We start from the raw sequence: 16192 nt of genomic DNA, 5'->3' as shown, positions 1-16192 counted from the left end.
ATGTTCATATTTTCTCTGTTAACATTACACCTTCAGAATTGTGCAGTATTTTTCCATACTGCATGGCTTTGTTGTGCAGTATGGCTTAGAAAAACTCATCCATATTTTCCCATACAAATGCAGTAACCTATACTTAAAAATGAAATAATGACTTCTTTGCCAAAATGTATTCTGTCTCACTCAAACAAGTCAAGAAAATTTTAATTGTTTATAAGTACGGCAAGCAACTCCTTGTGTCTGAACATTACATTTGTCATCTGTACATCACATGACACTCCATTTAGATTGCTGTCTGGTGAGATAAATTGTACTCTGGAACAAACTGCACTGGAGAAAATGCAAACAGACTTTGCATTTGTGATTCAGCATTATTACATTTAAATACATTTTTTTTAAAGTAAGTGTAATACAGTATTTGTCATATTTTTAAGTTATCACTTCACTAATTTAGGCAATGAGCTGTTATTGCATATATATATATATATATATATATATATATATATATATATATATATATATATGGAACATAATTACCATAGTGATGACATTAATAGCATTACTCTATACAAACTACTCTCTACTCTCTTCCTTTCTTTTTCATTGTTTTATAGATTACTGAAGTTAATGAATGTGTCTTTGAATAAGGTCTGAGTTCTGGAAATAGGGTTCCAGCCAGCATGTTAAAGTTATAGTTGAAGTCTTTAATATGCAGAATTGAGTCCCTTTGACTTATTATTCCTGTTTTTCTTTGTGACCATTTGTTTGTAAGTAGATTTCCTTTTTCAGGAATATCTAGAAAAGCTGAGACAAATTCGGATGCAAAATTTCAATGAAAGGAAAAATGTTCAAGGACAGCTCAAGGAGGAGGTATATTCATGGTTATTATACTTGATAATATGACATGTAGACTTGACAATATGGCATGTAGACTTGACAATATAGCATTTAGACTTGACAGTGTAGCATGTAGACTTGTGACAATATGGCATGTAGACTTGACAATATGGCATGTAGATTTGACAATATAGCATTTAGACTTGACAATGTAGCATGTAGACTTGTGACAATATGGCACATAGACTGGACAATATGGCATGTAAACTTGACAATATGCCTTCTAGACTTGACAATATGACATGTAGACATGACAATATAGCATGTAGACTTGACAATATGGCCAGTGGACTTGACAATATAGCATGTAGACTTGACAATGTAGCATTTAGACTGGACAATATAGGATGTAGACTGGACAATATGGCATGAAACTTCTTTGGCTGAAGTAATGAAAAATTCAAAGGCAAAATATATGATTACAGGTGATGAAAGTTTTATTACATTTTAATGTGGTGATTTAAAAAAAAATTAAATTATGAAAGAAAGATTTAAAATTTGACTTTAGGTTAGTAGCTTTGTCATTTTGGCTTCTGGTATGTCTAATCTTTGAGTAATACATTTTTACGAAGAAGTTACATACTTGTTTCTTTAGATTCTCTCGTTAGTTTCCTTTTGTTTCTCTGTGGATGGTATTTCCATGTATCAATGATAAGAAACAATGTTTCTTGCTATAAGAATATGATGTCAGGTTGAATATAACATTTGTAGTCAGTTATGCTTTTGGTCATGGTCCAGATAGCCTTTGTACCAAAAAGAAGTCTAATTATAATTACAATTTTTCAAGTGAATCTCACATTAATACATGTTAACATGTGGGAAGATTTTTTTTTTTTTGTATCATGAATTTCTGTGACATCATGTTACACAGCAAGATATTATTGTGGGTTTAAAGCCATTTTTCAGTACACAATAGGCTATACATGCCAGCCAGTATAGCTGGTGGATAAAGAACCCCGGTAAACTCAGTAAGCTACTGACCAGCTTTCACACATACTTTCATCGGACAAGGCACAGGGCCCCGAGTGGCCAAGTGGTTAAAGGGCTTTCCATTACGGATCACTGCCATCTCACCTCTGTCTGCATGGGTTTAAGTCTCAGATTGGCCAATGTGAGTATGTGAGAAATCTTGTCAGTAGCTTCTCATGGGTCAGTGGTTCTTTCCAGGGTTTTCCTAGGTTCTCCCTCTACCATTAATACTGGCCACCATTTATAGCTTTTTGTGTGCTGAAAAGGGCATTAAAACTTACAACAACAACAACAATCATTGACCCAGCCAAAGACTCAGAACTATTTGGACAAGAAGCATGTTAGATTCCACTATTTTGCTTAATAGCTTCCAATAAGTTCTTGACATTCCATATGTCAAGTATTTACTGGATCATTGCTTATAATGCATTTTCACATTATAATTCATATTAAGGAAGTATAATAGAGGATGATATTGCAAAGAAGTGTTTCCTGTCTTTACATATCAAATATTTTAAAAATCAGAAGAATTTAAATTCGATAATGCATTCTCTTTTAGAGTACAGCTATGTCCCTTTTGATTTACTATCAGATAATGTCAGAGATACAATTTACAGTTAAATTAAGGTAATGAAATACAAATTTTATTTTCACAGCTTGATTCAGAGGCAAGGAGAAAGAAAGCAGAGGCTCTTAAAGTATGTATTTATAACCTCAACAATCTCCTATTACAACTCTGGGGTCATAAAACTAAGTAACAGAAAGGAGTGAAACCAACAAGTTTAGTAAATTAACCAAATTATTTATATCTTGAAGTTACAGAGTGAAAATTTAAGAGGAACTTACGGTATTATGAATAAAATCCCAAATAATCCTAAATGTTCTGTCACAAGTCCAAACATCTAGAATGTTCTGAATGAATTCCAATATTGAACATGCTGATGCACCAACAGACTTGAATATGCTAATGTAATAATGTCTTGATGTATCACATTGATATAATTCAGAATGTATTAGAGTGAATTCATAATAATCCAAAAATAGTGTTTTGGTCCAAAAAGTGAATGACCACTTTGTAATTCCAATGAATAATTTGAATAAATGATTCCTCTCAAATTAAATCTGAACATAACAGTAAATGATTCCACAAACTGAACTTGACAAACTGAACTTGAAAGAGGAATGAATAATTGTTTACCTCATCATATATATATATATATGGGTTATTTTAAATTTAAAATTCCATCAAATTGTAAACAAGATTGCTTCTAGAACATTCTAACTTCATAACTATGGTTAAACTTTGAACTTGGATCAAAAGTAAACATACTTAAAACAATCACAATAGTCAGATAAGCTAAAAACTTGAGTCTCAATCATGGACAAAGGTCAAGCACACAATATAAATTAAATATACATAACACTTAAAGCTGGTTAATTGGATATTAAGTTTTAAGTCATTGAGACTAATAAAAATTATTACCATATACATTTTTCAAACATTAAAAAAGTGAGATGTTTTTTCCACCTTTTTTTAACATTTTCCATCGACACTATTGGTTTTCATTGATATAGTCCATATTCTTTATTTTTAATTTCTTAGCTTTTAAGCAACAGTTATTGCCATATGTTTAAAAATGGCTTTCAGTCTTATACACTGTTTCCAAAAGATTTACTGTTATTAAGAAAATTATAATTATGATAATGTAGAATGAAAAAGCAAACCTACACTAATTGTTTATAGATCCCCTTTAGTGTCATCAAATAAGTAAATATTACAGTGCTTGTATTTAAAAACTGATAATGCATAAAAAATATTTTTCAGTATGTTTTATAAAGTAAGGGAAATTATCGACAAACTCCTGAAAGGCATGCCATAAGTATGTGAAAAATTAATAAAATCTATTAGATATTAATAATTATCTCCCTTTACAGCAACAAGCAGAAGATTGGGCAGAGCAGAGGAAGAATGTCTTAGAACAAAAGAGAAAAGAGCTAATGGAGAGGGAGAGAATAATGAGAGAAGTATGCACTTGTGACAGTTTTCACTTTTACTTTTTAATTGCATGAGCTTGCCCCATTCTCAGAACCTTTTGAATAGACAACTAGATCTCAATTTCTAAATCGGAAAGTTTTTATATTAATTAGTTTAGCAACACTTAATTACATTTACCTGGACAAGATTGTTTGCTGCAAATCATATTTTGGTGATATAGGTCATGCTTATCTCATCTTTGGAGTAAGGGGTATAAATCCATTTTCCTGGGTATGATTGGAAAGAAAAATCTATCTTAAGAGAAGTTATAAAGTGGCACATGCACAATTGTGCGCACGCCATAATTAAACTCAACAACAAAAAGTTATAAAGTGGTCTGTAAGATTTTGTGTTCTGTCAAGGTTTAGAAAGAGTAGAATTGTTGTGTCTAATTGTGTTCCATCAAGGTGTAAAAAGAGTAGAATTATTATGCCTGATTGTGTTCTATCAATGTGTAGAAAGAGTAGAATTTTTGTTTCTGATTGTTCTATAAAGATTTAGGAAGAGTAAAATTGTTATGTCTGTGTTCTGTGATGGTGTAGAAAGTAGTATTATTATGTTTAATTGTGTCTTATAAAGGTGTGAAAGAGTAGAATTGTTAAGTCTAATTGTGTTCTGTCATGGTGTAGAAAGAGTAGTATTGTTATGTTTAATTGTGTCTTATAAAGGTGTGAAAGAGGAGAATTGAACTTTCTGATTGTGTTCTGTCATGATGTAGAAAGAGTAGAATTTGTATGTCTAATTGTGTTCCATCATGATGTAGAAAGAGTTAATTTTTTTTTTTTGTTTGTGTTTGATCAAGACAGAAAGATTAGAACTTTAGTGTTTGATTTTGTTTTATCCAGGCATAGAAAGAGTTGAATTATGTCTGTGTTTTATTAAGGTGTGCAAAAATGGAATTGTTATGTCTGATTGTGTTCTATCAAGGTGTAGGACAAGTAGATTATATCTGTGTTCTGTCAACTTGTAGAAATAGCAAAATTGTTATGTCTAATTGTGTTTTATCAGTGTAGAAAAAGTATAAATGTTATATCTATTTCTAGATTTTTTATTTCAAATTGTAATTTTTTCCACATCACCTTTTTTGTAGATTACATAATGAAGTAAACAAATCAGATTCAAAAGCCTTAATACAAGAAATGCTTTTCAGTAGTAGTTTAATTGAATTTTGCACATTTATGGCATCATTTGTTTTTTTTTATAGTAGTGGACTATGCAGTCTTTGTGGTGGACTATGCATTCTCTACATCCTACATCTTGAAAATCACCATTGTGGGAATCAGTCTTTGATTTTTTTGTGGAACTTTTTTACATGCAGTATGTTGTTATTTTGATATAGAGTGTATCCCTAATATTTATTTACCTTGTATGCATATTTATTTACAGAACAGAGAAAAAGGGGTCAAGCCAGAGCAAAGGTAAAACATCAAGTATTTGTTTGAACCTTCTCTTATCCCTGATAAGATCAGCATTCATTGACACGCATGGTTGGACCAATACTGTGAATTCTGTTTTTCATGTGGTAAAAATTTTCTTCGATTTGATTTTATTGACATATATGGTTGGACCAATACAGTGAATTCTGTTTTTGATGTGGTACCAATTTTCTTTGATTTGATTTCATTGACAGGCATGGTTGGACCGATACAGTGAATTCTGTTTTTCATGTTGTACCAATTTTATTCGATTTGATTTCATTGACAGGCATGGTTGGACCAATGCAGTGAATTCTGTTTTTCATGTGGTACCAATTTTCTTTGATTTGATTATTGCTGTAAATCAAGAAGACAACTTCCCCAATCTGCAAATTTAACGACATGCAGAAATATCATTGTTTGCCAAACTACAAAGATTTATATCAGTAAAAAAAAAAATTCATGATGATTTCTTTATGCCATGATATTACTGTACAACTCATCATTTGAAGTTCAGTGCATTTTCATATTGTGCTATGACATAACACCACAACTCATGTGGTTGTCATATTATGCCCTGATATTACTCCACAAGTCATGTATTTTCATATTATGCTATGATATTATTCTACAGTTCATATGACTTTAATATTTTGCCATGATATTATTCTGCAACTATTCATTTGAAGTTGAGTTTTGAGTGCCCTGACATTAGTCTGTCTCATCATATGACTTTAATATTATGACAAGATATTACTCTGTAACTTGTCATTTGAAGTGCATTGAATTTTCATATTATAACCCAACATTACTCCACAATTCATGTCATTTTCATATTATGCCCTGACATTACTCCACAATTCATGTCATTTTCATATTATACATTGACATTACCCCACAATTCATGTGATTTTCACATTATACCTTGACATTACTCCACAATTCATGTCATTTTCATATTATGCCCTGACAGTACTCCACAATTCATGTCATTTTCATATTATACATTGACATTACCCCACAATTCATGTGATTTTCATATTATACCTTGACATTACCCCACAATTCATGTCATTTTCATATTATGCACTGACATTATTTCACAATTCATGTCATTTTCATGTTATGCCCTGACATTACTCCACAATTCATGCCATTTTCATATTATGCCCTGACATTACTCCACAATTCATGTCATTTTCATATTATGCCCTGACATTATTCCACAACTCGTGTGATTTTCATATTATACCTTGACATTACTTCCCAATTCATGTAATTTTCTTATTATACCATGATATTTTTGTGCATTCTAAATCCTTTTTCTCTAGGATCTGTATACAGACTGCATATCACATATACTCACATATAAGTTATGTCCATATGCAAACTACATAGACCCTGATCTGCTGGTGCATTATGTGATGGTGGTTCTGGTCTATATTGTTTGTTTTACTGATTAGTCCTAACAAAAAGCATAGATCCAGATCTGCAGGTACATAATGTGATGGCAGATCAGGGCCTATATTGTTTGTTCTACTGATTAATCATAGTTAACTGCGAAGACTGATATCTGGTGGCACATTATGTGATGGCAGATCTGGGTTTGTGCAGTTTTCATTGATCAACTTATAAGTGACTATATACAGTAAGCAGCTTATACATTTGGTTGTGAGCAATTATTTGCCAGAGTATTCATTTAGCATATAAATCATATTCTCTGCTACAAGAAGACTTTGTAGAAAGAAGCAAATCTATACTCAAACACAAGTGTAATTCAGATATTGAGAATAAATTTGAAGAAGACATTGCCAGTTACAATCAGCCTAATCATGTAGCAATTATCAAGAACATGTTTTTTTACAGACCATTGCCAAAGGCTGCCCCAGGCTTACCCATTACAGGTGTGCTGAATGCTATTGGAGTTAAGCCTAAAGTTGTCCAGGATGTTCCATCAGCCAACAGGTGAGAGTGGAATCATGGTAGACATGCCTGTCAAAATAGTAACCCTCTCTTGGTACTGTCTTCCACTCCAAAATATAACCTTATTTTTTTAACCACATGATAATACTGAACCAATCAGAATTGGCAGACCGAATCTGCCAATGAATCAGATGTGACAAACTGGCAAACCTCAGTCTAGCACAATTCTTGTGATATCAACCACATATGAATAAGGTTTGATATGTTTCGGTACAAAACTCTGAGACAAAAACTCGATATCCTAATTCGTCTATATAGTTTATAGTAACAGAACAACAGTTCTCAAATGGATAAACTGTGGCAAACCAATGACAGGGTATAATGGTAGTAAAAGAATTGTGGTAGTAAAAGAATTGTGGTTGCTAGGGAAGTTGCAACTATGCACAAAACAAATTACATTACTCAAAAATCATAGTTTTTATATAAAGTCAATATATTTCAGATATTACTTTTCAGCAATAAATTCACTGTGACTTCATCTGAGTGTAAATATATGTGAATCACATACCTGTAATATTGAACCGTCGAGGTCACAAATGAACAAATGAACAAAAATGACATCCATGAGAATTTGACTCGATCGTTGAAAAGTTCGTTTACCACGAAACACGAACAACCTGAAACTTCATGTTTAATACATGTGTCGTGATGTTTTCATCAAGCAACCACATGATGGAGAAACACATTTGGTATTAAATGAGTTAGCACAAGTATGTAATTTGTGCAAGAAACGATGCTGAATGTAAAATGTCAAGCCTTTACAAGCCAAGTGTAATATAATGATCAACATGGCAATAGCTAAAGCTCATTGACAGAGATTTCCTACAGGCATAATAAATATGGAATTAGCCAACTAGTAATTCAGTATAATTGGACTCCATGGACTGCAGGAAGTCTGAGAACATGCCTATGAAGTGGCACATTATTGAAAATAGGGAGAAGCTATATGTTAAAATTCATGTCACCACAGAGCAACTAATTTACCACAACTACATGCGCTTGTGCTGCCCAAGGTCCAATGGCTAAACATGTAACACTAATATTTTAAAAGAAACATCTCTGATAACATATGGAAATTTCACATGCAGCAGTAAATATCCACCCCAACCCCATTATGTACACAGCTGGTTATCCTGAGTCTATGACGATATAATTGGCAATAACTATAAGGTTTAATCAGCTGCCAGGCCCACACTTGGATATTCACTTTTGTTGGTTTATAGAGAAAAGTGTGACTGTGTGCTAGACTTTGGTGTTATTATACCAATCAATACAAGACACACCTTAATGCTAATACTTTAATGTTTGGGTTTTAAAAAACGTGGCTTGTAATGGGGGTTGTAGAATTGGTTGGGACAATTTAATTTTCAATGAAACTTCTCATATAGAATCCAGTAGATGCTGCTGTTAATGACATCTAGAAAACACATAACTTGTATTCACTTATAGTTCCCTTGACAATTAATTGGTTATTCTAAAGGTTTCAGCCATAATTAATACTATCAGAAAACTCATAGACTAACTATTAAAGAAACATTTAACTGAACAGCATATTGAGGTGGTCTGTGAAAAATGTATTCCTAAAGCATTTGAAGATTGTGGCATGATGCCCCATTGCTAGCTAGACATCTTTATAAACTGCCACACTGCAGACATTGTAGTGATATGACCGAAAATCCAAATCTTACACACACACACACACATACACACACACACACTGACACATACACACAACACACACACACACACACACCAGGTCCTCATTTGTCCTTAATTGCATCTGGGTTGGTCATAGTCGGTACATTGTAGAGCTAGGTGCAATGAAAAATTTTGAACCATAGTGTACAACAGTATATCTGAATGTACTGTGATACATAGCACAGTATACTGCCGTTATATTAGGGACTAAAGTTTCAATGTGCTGGGGCAGGAGCCTGACACTTTTTTGAGTTATTTCCTTCTGTCAATTGCTGGAAAATACATCTTTCCCAGATTTATAGCAAAATGACACCATATTATATCCATGATATTATTTGGAAAATTGTTTTAATTTTCTTGCTCGAAAGAAAATGATAGACACTCTCCCCCCACCCAAAAGTGAAGTTGTTTTAATTTTCTAGCTCAAAAGATAAAGACAGACATTATCCTGCCTCCCAAAAATGAAATGGCCAGTACCTTATAGTAGGTAAATTTGATCTGTGTATATTAATTGTTGTATTAGTTGTAATCTAAAAGCTGTAGCTAAGTGGTTTGATTGAGCCGACACTAATAAAATAACAAGAATAACTGACATTAGACAGCTATTGCTAAAGATAGGAAGTAATGATACTAAAAACAACAGTTTTCTAGCTACACTATGGATATAATAGGCAGGGAAGGTTTGAGTGGGATGACAGCAACCAGGCAAGATATTTGTCAGAGAGGGGTAGTAAACATAGCGCACATGTGTCAAGAAATGAGAAAATATTTAGTTGGCTTGAGAAATTACATAAAGTTCAGACTGAAAACAAGTTCACTCCTGAAAATCTTTAGATGATTGGCATAACTAAAACATGACATGTTTTGCTGTTTGATGTTTTTTATTTGTTTTCTTATTCTGAAATTTTTCCAATAGACTGGTTTGGCCCAAATATGTTCGACAGTATTCCATTTCACCGTCATGTTGGCATAAGTGACAAGTGTCAAAATGTGGTTAAATGATCATAACTATAATTATAATATTCACTATTAATTTGTAACTGATACAACCATTTTGTAAAAAAGAGATAATTTTTTAAAACAATTTTGTCATGAATAATGAAAAGACACAATTACTATGATTAAAGTTGTAACAAGATTCCTTGGAAATTTCCATACATTCTTTTCTGATGGAAACTACCAACATACTGATATAGTGAAACGGTACCATTATACATACCACTGGGGAAAAAATGCTGTGGTAAACCAGTATATCAGTAATATTGTGTACCTCTAGTGCATATGCACTGATGATAGTTGCATGTCTTTTTCCATGATGAGGACTATTGAACATCATAGATATAGAGCTTGCAGAGTCCTTACCTAGTGGAAAATAATTTTAAAATACAGATACATACTTTTCAGCCAGGTCATATATATTAGTAAAATAATACAGCTTGGGAATAAGACTGAACAATGTGTAATTGAAATCTGAAGAAAATAAATATAAAATACTAATATTACAAGTAACACTCTAAGTAGATAAATAATGGAAAAGGTGAGTTTGTGAAAGAATTGAGCATCTGTGCTCTTGTGAATGAATTTGAAGAGATGATGCCAGGGCACATGAATGTGAGAATTATCCAAAATATGTATGAATTTGTGCACTTGGAGAGCTGCGATGCATTAAAACTCTCGCAAATTAGTTTAAAGTTGCGCATATAAAAATGTTTTCTGCACAGTATTCAGTTTTATATAACTTTTATCATGATTTAAGTCTTGCCCCTGGCTTGTTGTAACATCTGTCTCTTTGGATTGACGTGAACAGTTGTTAAACTAAATTTTAATTTGCACATTGGACCCTGGAACAAGCATTCTGTAGTAGTTTGAACCTTGGATCAAAGAAGTTTTACAAAAATATATTAAATTTATTGGCTGTCTAGAAGACCAAAACAGCTGATTCCCAACATAGTTCATCTTCAGATGACAACTTCATTAGACAAATAATGGCAGATGATAGTGATGATGACAATGATTTTTTTTTTAAGTTATGAACTATATCAGATTATTTGAGCTTGGAAAGTGTTTATGAATGTAACAGTGAGTGATTTGAACCCGAAAATGATGTTGAATATGAGTCCAATGTACATGCTGGATGAACATAATAGCCAACATGCAGGTCAACCCCTCTGTCAGCAGTATTTCAAAATTAAATGTCGAAAAGGCATAATACCAGGCCTAATTAAAATACAGACAATGTAAAAGTAGAGTGCAATTTCATTTCTTATCTCAAACAATTTAGCTCTACTGGAACTCGTGCTAAAAAACTTTATACGGTTTAAGATAATTTGAATAAATAAGAATCTAAAATGAAATTATGAAATGAAGATATTTATTTCATCAAAATATCTCTGTATTAAAAAGTCAGTATTGGATTGATGGACTTAAAACTTACATATAGCATTATGGAGCAGATAAAAATCAAGGTCAGCACAGAATTGATTTAAAAAAGTGAAACTGGGACAGAGTTTATATTAGTGAAATATCTTATTTTGGAGCAGAAGTGTCCGAAGGAAAATGCCTATGATCTTGGGAAAATTGTACATAACAACTATAAAGAACAGTTTCCCAACTTGTTCAAGCTGGCTAAGCTAGTTATGTATATGCCCTTCCAGACAGTTGACTGTGAAAGGAGATTGTCAGCACAGAATAATATTTTTACTTAGATAAGGAACAGATTAAGCTCAGAAACAAACAACAGATTAATGCTTATGCTACTAGAGGCGACATCTTTTGAATATTTTGATTTCAATAGGGGTCTTAAAGAGTGGAACAGAAAGACAGATGGATATTGAAGTGTTAGGTAAATATTGAATTATTAGTTATGTTTGTGCCACTTCAGACTATAAAAGGGATTATGCTTAAAAATAATCAACAAATTAATACCACTGCAACTAGAGGCAACATCTTTAAAAGATTATGTTGCAGTAGAGTTCTAACAGAGTGGATGAGGAAGAAATAAGGATACTGAGGTGTTAGGTGAATACTGAACTGTGACCTGTTTCCTCCTTCCCCTCCTTTTTTTCTACTCATCTGTTATTTTTATGTTAAGAGGGAGCTGCCCTCTTTAGATAAAATCCTAGCAACATCTCTGAGTTTGCTAAATTTTGTCTATTGGCTTTACTCTCAGTCAAAATCCTTAATATTTTAGTCCACTTGTGTATTGGGGATCCTTGAGAAAACTTCAAAACAAAAAAGATGTACACTAATAACCTGGGTTTATTCTCATTGTCCAAGAAAAGTAACTAAAGCAATTAAACATCATACATTGGTGTTATCATATTAAAGTGCCTAAAAGATGTGTTATTTAGCTTTTGAGTTAAGAAAAAATAGCACAATATACTTTTCTCCTGAAACACTTTCAGATATAATTTACAAAGTAAACAAACCGAAGGCCTTATAAAAATGTCTTTTAGAAATTCTGTCACTGATCTAGGGTGGTCCATGGTAGGAAACCAGACCCATACCCTTCTGGTCACTTGTTGAGTGCACTGACCACTGAGCCACCACATTTACCCTTGGTTGGGATCTCAGTGGTTTCTAACTAATAATCATGGGGTGGGTGGGTGTAATGACAGATCCAAGAATCCATGCTGATTGTATAAATGAACTCCATTGTAGTGCCAAGTGGGCATATATATACTTTAATAGTGGGATGATAAAAAAAAGAAATTATGATTTGAAAGCTGGAAGATAGCCAGGGACCAATATTGGTTGCACAAATGATACATCTTTTATGCCAATAAAGTGTAATTGTATTTTCTGTATGTTATTTGGACAGCAGTAAATAATAACTTTTTTCTGTCCCCCAATACTACAAGAATATTTCAGAGTCCGAAAACAAACAAATGGAAAATCCAAATCCCTGACAACCAAACCCATGCATATGATATTACTTAAATCATATAGCAAAATAATCACACTGTACATCTACATTATTAATGAAAACTGACATTTCATGCCATGTTTTGACTGTTTTATTGCAGTCCACAAGAAAATGAAATCATATTGAACAAAACAACTTCATACATGAAGCAAAAGAATCTGCCATGATTTTACATTTTGATATAAATAACAAGATAAGGATTAATAGACAATGTAATAACCAGGTAATAAGCATTAATAGACAACTTAACAACTAAGTAATAAGCATTATTAGACAATGTAATAACCAAGTAATAAGCATTAATAGACAGTGTAACAACTAAGTAATAAACATTAATAGACAATGTAACAACTAAGTAATAAGCATTAATAGACAGTGTAACAAATAAGTTCTCCAAACATTTCTTACCATTCCACTGTTTCAGTATATGTATAAATTTGCATTCACAAACTAACACGTCAGTTACCCAGATGAGCATATCAGCACTCTGTGAGTCTTGGGGTTGTTTTTACTAGTATAAATTCATTGATAGTTTTGGAAAAGTGTTTGATTGACATGACTGTCTCTTGCACATATATTGAGTTTACACATTTATTGTGTTAAATACATGTATATTGAATTTACACATTTATTGTGTTATATATTACACATTTATTGTGTTACATATATTGAGTTTACACATTTATTGTGTTAAATACATGTATATTGAATTTACACATTTATTGTGTTATATATTACACATTTATTGTGTTACATATATTGAGTTTACACATTTATTGTGTTAAATACATGTATATTGTATTTACACATTTATTGTGTTATATATAGAGTTTACACATTTATTGTGTTAATATATTTGGTTTCCAAGCTTATGGTTTATCTAATGCTCTCCTGTTGATAACTTTTGTAAAAAGGTAGTGTACATCAGAGGTTGTGGGTCGAGATGTTAAAGTACTTTTCAAAAATAAATCTTGATACTTTGTACAACATGTACTACAGCGTGAGTGGTAGCATTAAAATGGTTTGAGCTTTAGAAAGTGCTTTCTGTATTATTTCATTTGTACATTCATATAGAAAAACCCCAGTATATGATTTATGTTAATGATATCTCAGGATGCCTGGCATGACAGGAGTGATGGAGGCAATAGGAGCCACACCCAGGGTGGTTGTAGAGGAAAGGGTGGAGGAACCACCAGCTGAGCCACGACCTAAGTAAGTCAAGCATTCATTTCTTTATCTGTTGTTAGTCACAAATTAGACATAACAATAAATAAGCTGATCACACCAACTTGTTTTAGTTTTTGCATAAATTTGATATTCATAGTTTGGTTGTCGTCTTGAACAGATGCCAGCAGTAATTATTGTTAGCTTTTTGGGGAAAATTCCAAATTCTAAATTATATTGATGAAATTCTGGTAAATTGAAATGTTCAATATAGTTTTCTGTGCAGTCACAGGTGGGAAGGAAAGTACGTCAGCATCAGTATTGGTGAATGTAATATATTTTCAGTGTAAAAACTGTCCATAACAAAAAACCAGTCATTTTAGACTGGGTTCTGTGAAAACACTGATAAGTCTGCTGGTATCACTGCTTTGCTGACCACTAAAACCAGCTGACCCAATGTTAAAACTGAGAAATGCTTACCATTGTAAATAGCCATCAATTTCATCCAAATATAAAAATTTACTACAAAATGTAGAATGTAGCTATTCTATTTTATCACGCCAGTCAAAGAAAGTTGTAAATTATTGTCATAATAACAGATTCAAGCCCATTACAGATCACTGTTCTAAACAATGCAGTACAATGAGTGGAACTGCTTGTAACTATTTTGTCTTAAAAATAATAACCTTTAATTTAAAATTCTTCTTTTGTTACGTGTTTAGGCTTGAATAAACAGTAACACAGAAAGAGTGAAAACAACAAGCTTTTTAAAATTTCAAAAATAATTTATTTTCCTGGAAAATTCTGTAAAAAATGAAGAAGAAAAGAACTTACGGTTTCAAGAATCAAATCCAAAATTAATCTAAGAATAATCCACGAATTAAATTGCAAAAGTTCTAGTAATAAATGTTCTAATAATTTCAAATTCGAATCCTGATGTAAAATCCAAGATGGATGACAATGACGTATGATGTAGTCAGTACTGTGTTCATCTTCAGTTCCTTGTAGAAATACAAATAATGGCACTCCAGTGTTGGAAATCCAAATTAAATTTGTAAGCAATGTCTTTCCCTGTGTGAGCACTCTTCAGAATATTTCCAGACAAATAACAGAATTAATCCTTTTTGATTCCAAGTGATTTGAAATAACTCCAAACAAGTAATTTGAAATAACTCTAAACAGCACAACATAACACTTTAACTGCTCAACTTCTACTGAAAATTATTTCTCTCAATCATTGAGATATATGAGCTTTTTAAAACATCAACAAGGGTCATGTGATCATCCCCTGGAAATTTCTAGAAGGAAATATTTGTAAAATATCATGTCCACCCAGTGTGACCCTGAGAAAACCAATCATTTTCTCTAAATATAAAATTTTTAAAAAGTTGTTTACATCTTAAACCCCACTAATCCCATCATGACCTTGACAACAACCAATCATTTAAAAACAAAGATACAACAGTTGCTACAAACTTAGAAACCAGGTCAGAATTTAGATCAACACCTATTGTTTATAAACTAACAGTCAAGGTCAAACCATTTCCCAAAAAAAGTATCATTTATAGTGAATAAATTTACATTATAATAGCATACAATAGAATAAAAATTTTAAAACTGACAAATTAAATAAAATATATATATATATATTAAATCAGATATATATTTTTGTTTCTTTTCTTGCTTAATATGGTAGAGTTCATACCATTAGGTCTGTGCAAATTAGATAACCTGATGTCCAGGACTATTTGGTTTTCTGTTAGACATGCTACAATTAGGACTGTGCAAATTAGGTTCTCTCTTGCCATAGACTAGATATTTTTTCTGTTATATGAAGTTCAGTTTGGACTGCAAATTAGATAGCCTGATGTCCAGGACTACCGTATTTCATGTATTTTTTCATACCCTTTTATTTTTTCGAACACAATCCAGTTATCAAAATAAATAATTATTTAAATGTTTCATAGTTTTTTGTACATATCACTTTGCATTTTTCGAAAAAAATCCATTAAATATCGAACATAAAATTTCTGTTAAGAAGATTTCTGTTCACGAAAAAGATCAAAAATAGCTTATTGCCATTTTGATTTTACTAAAATTAATAATTAA

At 32.1% G+C, this 16192-nt stretch overlaps 1 protein-coding gene across 5 annotated transcripts in view; it reads left to right on the top strand.

Annotated features, from left to right (window-relative positions):
• LOC149797042 (serine/threonine-protein kinase Nek1-like) overlaps positions 1–16192 on the top strand; it is a 138095-nt gene that overhangs the window by 63166 nt on the left and 58737 nt on the right. For all 5 annotated transcript variants that reach the window (XM_089961708.1, XM_089961709.1, XM_089961710.1 and 2 more), the window contains 6 exons: positions 787–867; positions 2520–2561; positions 3799–3888; positions 5285–5316; positions 7180–7278; positions 14033–14131. In XM_089961708.1, the coding sequence (XP_089817834.1) occupies positions 787–867; positions 2520–2561; positions 3799–3888; positions 5285–5316; positions 7180–7278; positions 14033–14131 (443 nt within the window). The remainder of the gene's footprint in view (positions 1–786; positions 868–2519; positions 2562–3798; positions 3889–5284; positions 5317–7179; positions 7279–14032; positions 14132–16192) is intronic.

Source organism: Sinohyriopsis cumingii, chromosome 6 (genome assembly GCF_028554795.1).
Source record: "Sinohyriopsis cumingii isolate HCF-2022 chromosome 6, ASM2855479v2, whole genome shotgun sequence".
Taxonomy (NCBI): domain Eukaryota; kingdom Metazoa; phylum Mollusca; class Bivalvia; order Unionida; family Unionidae; genus Sinohyriopsis; species Sinohyriopsis cumingii.
The sequence above is the reverse complement of the archived record's forward strand: the minus strand, read 5'-3'. Positions and strand labels throughout refer to the sequence as shown.